This window comes from Protobothrops mucrosquamatus, unplaced genomic scaffold (assembly GCF_001527695.2).
Source record: "Protobothrops mucrosquamatus isolate PMUCROS unplaced genomic scaffold, P.Mucros_1.0 scaffold1151, whole genome shotgun sequence".
NCBI classification, from domain to species: Eukaryota; Metazoa; Chordata; class Lepidosauria; order Squamata; family Viperidae; genus Protobothrops; species Protobothrops mucrosquamatus.
This window is the reverse complement of record NW_015387366.1, coordinates 296,712-305,112: the sequence shown is the minus strand read 5'-3', so window position 1 is coordinate 305,112 and position 8,401 is coordinate 296,712. Positions and strand designations below refer to the sequence as shown.

The window sequence follows — 8,401 nt, the reverse complement described above, 5'->3', positions numbered from 1 at the left end:
CCTCCTGAATCAGTTCTTGAATGAGGGGGGCCTTATTTACCACGGACCTGGCGTTGCATAACATCAGCCGATGGGTCCGGGCCGGAGGATCTAAGGTCCCTGGGGATCGAGCAGAGCTCTGAGGATCGGAGCACCCACAAGCTTGTAAGCAGCGTGTGCGTGCTCCCAAAACCCGATATGGTCCTCTGCTCCCGCCATATCTGCCCCTCCCACTAACCGTACCTATCACACCACATTATATGGATGTTAGCTAGTTGGGTAATGAAATGTCTGCAAGAAAACAACAAAGCTCAGAGAGCAGCAAGGATTCCACATTATATGGATGTGCTGCAAGAATAACTTCATTTTTTATATAGAAATGTTTTCCTAGAAACAACAGATTATGGATGGCATTCATTGTCTGTGAAACAAGAATGGGTTAATAGCTAATTTATGCATCAGGATTGAGGAATAATTTATTGGTTGCTAATATATGATCTTGCATTTTTTAACTTGTCACTTAATATACAAACTTAATTTTTATTTTCATAATAGACTTTTAATTTCTTGTTGCTTCAGTATTGAAAATGTTCTCATTTAATAAAAAAAGTTTTGTAATGAAACTTTCAGGTGGATGTTCTGAAGGCAACTGCTCTACCTTTGTTGAAAAGATTTGGAATTGATGGTGAAGAATTAGAATTGAAGGTAAGAATTTGCTATTGATCAGAACGTCACTGAAATTAAGAGATGTCTTTAAAAAATAACTTTCTATGAGTTCATATTTGACCGTAGTATTGGTAGCCCCATCTTCTTTCTCTTCATTTTGACAGCTGCATTAATTTACTAGAATCTTATCAATCCTCTGGATTTTTGATAGACATTCAAGGGTTCTCTTTTGTTTTCAGATTGTAAGGCGGGGTATGCCCCCCAAAGGAGGAGGGGAAGTGATCTTCGCTTGTCCTGTGAAGAAAGTATTAAAACCAATTCAGTACATTGACCCCGGTAAAATTAAGCGTATCAGAGGTATGGCGTATCCTTCTTTGAATGTGTCTGAAGAGAATTCTAGACTGCTCTTTTCACGCAAAGATTTCATTTTTAGTTCAATATCCGCTTAATGCAGGCATGTCCAATCCGCGGCCTTTGGGTTGCACATGGCCCTGGATAGCTAGTAATGCAGTTCCACAAGATTGTAATAAAAATACAAAAAAGAATAAAAAGTTTGTTATTTATATAAATTAGCCGTATTATGTACTTTATCTGTGACCCAAGACAAGAACATCGATAACTGAGCTGTGGATAAGTAGCCTGAACTTTCTAGCAATATATATTCACTTTCACAGCACACAGTGAGTAGGTGGAATTCAGATGGGTCCATTACAGCATTTTTCCTCAGCTGTGGAACAAAGTCCAAAACCAGTGCTAGACCATGCAAGTATTTAATTCCTCACGAGTCCATTCATATCTAAATTCATTGTTTAATTGGATTAATATCAGTGAATCAATTATGGCTAAGATTTTTTTACTGGTATCTCTTACTAATAAAACAGAATCAAATAGCATGAGAAAATAATAAAGAGATAATCCAGTTGTGACACTCACCAGAAAAGAATACATGAAGATAGAATAAAATACATTATTGGTTATATAATAACTATTATATAACTATTCCTGTGTGATCTTCATTCTTCCAGCTTTATCACTCACAAATAATGACAATACTGGAGCTAAGTTCAGGTACTATTTGCAGGGGATGGGGGGTAACTACCATCTGATTTCTGGTGGTTGTTAACATTAAACCACACGAGCCATCTCCTCAACATCAAATCCAGGTGAGGAGTTGCCACCACTTTTTCCATTTTGAGTTGGCTGTTTTGAAATTCAATAGGTTGGTAAATTGTCTGGAGTTCAGTATAACATCACTCTAGCTTTCTACAGGGTCTGCAGTCAATGGATTTGGTACGAACTTTTGAACCAGAAGAACATTGGTACAAGTAGTACATGCATAGTGTGGTTTAAATGTACATTCTCTGTTTTGCTTTTCTTGGTTGCAAAATATCCAGATGTGCATTGTGCATAGATGTGCATGCATTCACGAAGGAAAGGCACCACTGGTACTGACCCTCTTTTTGTTTTCAAGTGTATTCAGAAATATTTCCTTAGCTTCCTAAACCAGGTATTCGGTCAGGGTGTCCCCCCAGATAGCAAACCGAATGGTGGATTCTGCAAGGAGCATCTTGAATAAATTCCTACCGGACATTTACATTCATACCGATCATATGAAAGGGACCAGCTCCGGGAAGTAAGTTTTCAGACAATTCTTTTGAAGGTATATGTTATATGACTTCAGAGATTTTCATGAGATCACAATACTATCTAATAATATGTATTGCTATCAGTACAATCTAGGAATTCTTTGTGGATGCCAAAGGGGAACTTCATGTAGGCCACAGATGACTTATGCCCATTTTAGTCCATTCAATTTTTAATTACTTACCCACTAGGTCAGAGGTCCCCAACCTTTTTGGCAGCAGGGACCGGTTTCATTTTTTTCATGGACAAGGGGGAGGAGGTTTTAGGATGATTCATTATATTCTAAATTTTCTAAATAAACAAACAAATAATGCACTTGATTATTATATTTTATTAGATTAGACCAGTGACTTTCTGCTTCTAAGAAAATGGGAAGGAAAAGAGACAATCCTAAACTCAGCAAAACAAACCAAAGACCCAGCACGATGAGGACGTGCTGAGAAAACCATTCAAAAAGAGATGGGGGGAGGGCACTGGGCAAGCCCAGCAGCCTTGGAAAAGGTGCAGATGAGAGAGGGATTCCCTTGGAGACACAGTGCTTAAGGCAGGGGTAGGCAACCTTGGCTCTTTTATGACTCATGGACTTCAACTCCCAGAATTCCTGAGCCAGCTATGCTGGCTCAGGAATTCTGGGAGTTGAAGTCCATGAGTCATAAAAGAGCCAAGGTTGCCTACCCCTGCCTTAAGGGGAAATGTAGCTTCTCCTCTTCCCCCTCCCCCATTGCAAGCCGGGTAGAAGCACGCAGCGCTTGGCTTGCAAACTTGGAGACTTGCGCGAAGGGAGCACGAGCCCAGCTGGGGTTCCGGGAGGTGGACAGGAGGAAAGTGAGGAAGAAGAGGAGGAGGAAGAAAAAGGAGGAGGGAGAGGAAGCAGGAAGAGGAGGAGGAGGAGGAGGCAGAAGAAGAGAGAGCAGAAGAAGCAGGAGGAGGAAGGATGTGAACTCAGATGTTGCAAGCCAGTTGCAAGCGCAGCCGCTGGAGAACCTTTGCACTGAGCAAGCCGGCTTCTGCNGGACAGGAGGAAAGTGAGGAAGAAGAGGAGGAGGAAGAAAAAGGAGGAGGGAGAGGAAGCAGGAAGAGGAGGAGGAGGAGGAGGCAGAAGAAGAGAGAGCAGAAGAAGCAGGAGGAGGAAGGATGTGAACTCAGATGTTGCAAGCCAGTTGCAAGCGCAGCCGCTGGAGAACCTTTGCACTGAGCAAGCCGGCTTCTGCCCTGCCACTCTCCCGCCCCTGCCCAGACCCCTGCAGACTTGCCGCATGCCTCCAGCTGCGCGGACCGGTTCCTAACTGGTCACAGACCGTTACTGGTCCGCGGATCAGGGTTGGGGACGCCTGCGCTAGGTCATATAACCTCATTTTGAAAAACTAGGAGTACCTCTTTGGAGAAAGAGAGCTTGCCCTCTCATTCTTGAACCTGTTAGCAAGCTCACTCCCATCTTTCTGACATCCTGGAGACTTTCTGGTTAGAGCTGCTGGCCTCTACCTGCTTTCAAAATTTCTAGGAAAGGATTTCCTTTGACTCCCTCATCATTTGTCTGTCAACCGTTGGGTGGTTGAGCAGGTGCATTGGCCACAGAAGTCTTTGATTTGATCCTGATTTAAAAGGGCCTGGCAACAGGGACCGAGAGGTGCCCTTGTTAGGCGTCTTGGAAAGCTGTTGCTGGTCAGAGTATAAATCACTGGCTTAGTGCACAATTTGCCTGACCCAGTGGTAGGCTGCTTGTTACGTTCCTAGATAATAAGAAAAAATTAATTACATCAAATTTATGGTCGGTGTTTGGGTTGGCTGTCGTGTATTTTTAAATACTTATATAGTTGTTAAGAAACCACCTTAGCAGTCAAAGTTTGGACACTTTTGTCAAAGACTTTCCCCCCCCCCCCCAAGAAAAATACACCTTTCCCTTCAATTTCTCCTCTGCACCCATCTTTCTTTCAGGTCTCCTGGCTTTGGCCTGTTTCTCGTAGCTGAGACTACAAATGGGACTTTCCTTAGTGCTGAACTGGCCTCTAATCCCCAGGGCCAGGGTGCTGCTGTGCTTCCAGAAGACCTTGGTGTGAACTGTGCAAAGTTACTCCTTGAAGAGATCCACCGAGTAAGTGGCTGATTCTAAGTCTCTTCTGAAGAATAATTACTAGTGCATCTCCACACCTGATGCCCTCCATAGATGTTGGAACCTCAGCTTCCAGAAATCCTTGCGATTCGGATGTGGTGATCCCAAAATATCTGGAAGGTACTAGAGATGGGAAGACTCTTTTAGAAGACTCACATTTGTTCATGAGTTCTTCCATGGTGGTTGGAGAGTCTGGTAGCTAGCTGAGGAAGCCTGTGTCAATGCCTCTCCCTTGAATGTCATCCTATGCATTTTAGTTCTGTCCATATTTGCGCTTATGTAATTTTAGTTCTATCATTTTAATTCTGCCCATGTTGTATTGCAACATAAGCTTTTTATTCTCTAGGTAACAGCAGCAGCAGCAGAGTTGCGTTGTATATAAAGGCTTTTTTTTCTAAATGCAACAAATAAAATGCACTTTTCTTTTGGCTAGCAATGGGAAGAAGTCTATCAAGGTGGTCCTCAGGTTACAACGGTACAGTGATTGGGACAGGAATTTCCATTGCTAAGTGAGGCAGTTGTAAAGAGTGATGTCAAATGAATTCATCACTCAGTGAAAGAAACCCCTTGAAACCCCATTAACCAAGTTCCACCAGTCATTAGGCAAGGATCCACTCCATCAAAGTCATTCCCAGCTTAGTCTCTCCAGACTCTGAGCCCTGGTAAGGTGAGGAACTGCCTTCTCTTGAACTCCTCCAACTTGCCTATTCTACCCACCCCTCCCAAAATCTGCCCTTTGGACTACCCAGCACAGTGGCACACCTTGGCAGTGGTGGCACCAGCAGCACTGGGACTGAAATAGTCAGGATGTTTTGGCAGGAGTGCCACTTCAAGCCCCGCACTGTGGTCAGCCACCACAGTGCAAGGCTCCATCTGCCACTGTCCTGTGTGCAGTGGGCCCTGCTATGCCCAGCTGACTTTCACTGTCTTCCATTGCTGACAAGGAGTGCCCAGCCTGACCTTATATAAAAGGCAGCAGCTGGCCATGCCCATCCATCTCCAAATCGTGTGTGTCCTTCTCAGGATGTTTTGGCAGGCCCCAGAAGCATTGCAAGAAGGCCATGCATGATTTGGAGAAAGTTCACGCAGTCTCGGGAAGAAGGCCAGGTATGGCCAGCACCTGCCTTGCATAGGGCCAGGCCAGGTGTGCCTTGTCAGCAGCAGAAGCTGGTGAAGATCAGGTGGAAATGACAGAGCCTGTGGAGCACAGGTGGTGGGACCAGCTGGGGTTTTGCACTGGGGAGTCTGGCCACAGTGTGGGGCTTGAGATGGCGGCACTGGGGCTGGAGTAGGGGACTAGGTAGGTGGGGCGGCAGCTGAATGGGACTGCTGAAGACCCTAGTCCTTTACTTCAGCCCTAGTGCTTCTGATGCTGCCACTGCCACTGAGGGAGTGCATGATCCAAGATGGCCAAATGGGCAGAGATGGGGGGGGGAAGAGAAAGTCGAAGTGCTCCTGAAGTTGTAAGTGTGGACCTGCTGCCAAGCATCAGAGTTTTTTGATCATGTGACTGTGAGGGCTCTTCAGTGTCTGATTTTGTTTGCCCTGTATTTCACATGCACCCACGCTGAGATGGGTTCCCTGGAACAAGCTGTACTTCGGAAACAGATTGCCATGTGCCTGTTGCACCATTGTGCAGCACTGCGAGATAACAGTGCGTCACAATTTCAATTTCAGGAAGCAGTTGTAGGATTATTTAAAGATCTACAAATATCTCCGATATAATTTTGAATATGTTGCTTTGCAACTGGACTTGTGAAAATAGTTGGTTTATCTTTTGACATTTGAAATGTTAAGAGCAGAGTTCCCCTGTGCTTCCTCCCAGTTTTCTTTTCCCCTTTTATCTATAGTTTGTGTCTACCACAAAGCTTACTGATTAAAGCATTTCCTTTGCAGGGAGGTTGCGTGGACTCAATAAACCAAAGCCTCATTCTGCTTCTTATGACCCTTGGGCAGCAAGATGTCTCCAAAGTCCTTCTAGGACCATTATCACCTTACACGTAAGTTTTCTCACCCACACCCAGGAATAATTATTCTTGCTCAATTTGTCAGCTGTAGTGACAGGAAGCCATTACCTGGAACAGTTAATTGCTGCCAAAAGAACTACTTAGGCTGATGTTTAGAACACTCCATGCAGTATGTTATTACTGTTTATGTAATGCCGTCGAATAAGTTTCTTATGAGTTCACTGTGAATCAAGCTAATGAAGCTTGCAGGGACAGGATTGCATTTGCTTTTAGAGACAGATGCCAACATGCATTATATAAGTATGGTAACAAGTTCCTTTGTAAAGTGTCTGATATAAGGAGTAACTCCCCGGCTTGCAGTTTCGATAGCAATGACATTGAATAGAAAGTATTTTGAAATAGCAGATGTTCATGTCACAATTTTCAGCATATTATAGTCAATATTGTATTCAGGAGAAACTAAGGTCCATTTCTGTTGGATCTGAGAGCCAGTTTGGCGTAGTGGCAAGTACACTGGACTAGAAACAGGGAGCCTGTGAGTTCTAGTCTTTCCTTAGGTATGGAAACCAGCTGGGTGACTTTGAGCCAGTCATTCCCTTACAGCCCAACTCATAGGAATTTAGTTGAAGGGGAAATAAGCAGGTAGGAGTAGCATGTACAGTATATGTATAAGTCGACTTTTATTTGTAAAATAAATAATAAAGGTGGGATACAAATGAAATATGTTGCCTTGAATTGTGTAAAATAAAGGCAGGATAGTTATAAGTACAACAATGTGAAATTACAGCTGCCAGTTCTTTAGCTGGTGTTGGCCTTCGCATGGATCCAATTGTTCTTCTTACTGCAGTGTGACTATCGTGTTTCTGTGCATGCATTCTTTTTTTTTAAGTCTCTGATGCAAGGCCATTTGTAGACGTTTGAGGATTTGCACATGCTTTGTCAGCTGGGGACTTTGGAAGGAAAATGAGGTTCTTTCCAGCTTGCAGATGATCTGGGGTACTTCAGTAGAATAATGTCAGTGCAACTTGACTGTGAACTGTCCTTTTTCGGTTATCATGGTACCGGTGCTGTATGTATGAAAGGTACAGTACTGTGATAACTGAAGAATGATAGTGCCATCACAATGAGATGGGTAATGCTATGAAATTACTGCTGGGCGTTATATGCTTTTGAGAGTTAAGTAGGAGATTTTGAGATAGAGTAAGGAGAGGAAGAACTTGTATGCCTTGCTGATGGATGGTAGTCCATTAGTAATATAGGAATGTGCAAACATTCATCATGGCTTAGTCATAAAAAAATCTTTTTTAAACTGGTAATAAGCTTATGAAGCCAACTTCTCCAAATAGTATTTTGGAAAAGTTAATTAAAAGTCCGCGCAGATTTTTTAAAAAGTTCTCCAGGTGTTATTCATAAATCCTTTTTAGCTTCACCTGTCTTTTGTTTTAATTAATTGAAAACTTTACTTTGGAGATATGCAATTTTGCTCACCTATTTTTTCCCACTTTTTATAACATTTGACCATAGAAAAGTGATGTATTTTACAAATAATCAGGTAGACATTTTTTATGAATGGGTACTTGCTTTTGAAATGCAGATGTTGACTACAGTTTAGAAAAAGAGAAGTATACTTATAGTTGTTGTTTTCCTTTTCTTTTAGAATTGAATTCCTGCGACATTTGAGAAGTTATTTCCAGGTTATGTTTAAAATTGAGACCAAATCGTTTGAAGACGAACGAAAGGGAGGTGAAAAAGTCGTAATGACCTGTGTTGGCATTGGGTTTTCTAATCTTAGCAAAACAGTAAGATGATACTTTGCTCATGGACTTCAATTAAAAAGTACAAAAATTAATGTTTCTGTTGATATACTTTCATGAGCACATTTTCCTCAAGAGTATGTGGATTTCGTGTGTGTGACTGACTTTCACTTATTAAAACAGTAGCCGTTGCATTTTAATCCCTTTGGAGAACAATTCCGAGATGCCATTATGGACTTGAAGCACATGTTGAAGGTTACATTTATTGAAGATACTTCTAG

General features: G+C 42.5%; 1 protein-coding gene across 1 annotated transcript in view; it reads left to right on the top strand.

Annotated features, from left to right (window-relative positions):
• The window catches only part of RCL1 (RNA terminal phosphate cyclase like 1), a 22,070-nt gene extending 13,875 nt beyond the window's left edge, over window positions 1–8,195 (top strand). The window contains exons 4-9 of the mRNA XM_015820632.1: window positions 610–684; window positions 885–1,009; window positions 2,153–2,278; window positions 4,225–4,381; window positions 6,296–6,399; window positions 8,024–8,195. Coding sequence (XP_015676118.1) covers window positions 610–684; window positions 885–1,009; window positions 2,153–2,278; window positions 4,225–4,381; window positions 6,296–6,399; window positions 8,024–8,174 — 738 coding nt within the window. The 3' untranslated portion in view covers window positions 8,175–8,195. The remainder of the gene's footprint in view (window positions 1–609; window positions 685–884; window positions 1,010–2,152; window positions 2,279–4,224; window positions 4,382–6,295; window positions 6,400–8,023) is intronic.
• The last annotated feature ends 206 nt before the right edge of the window (window positions 8,196–8,401 follow it).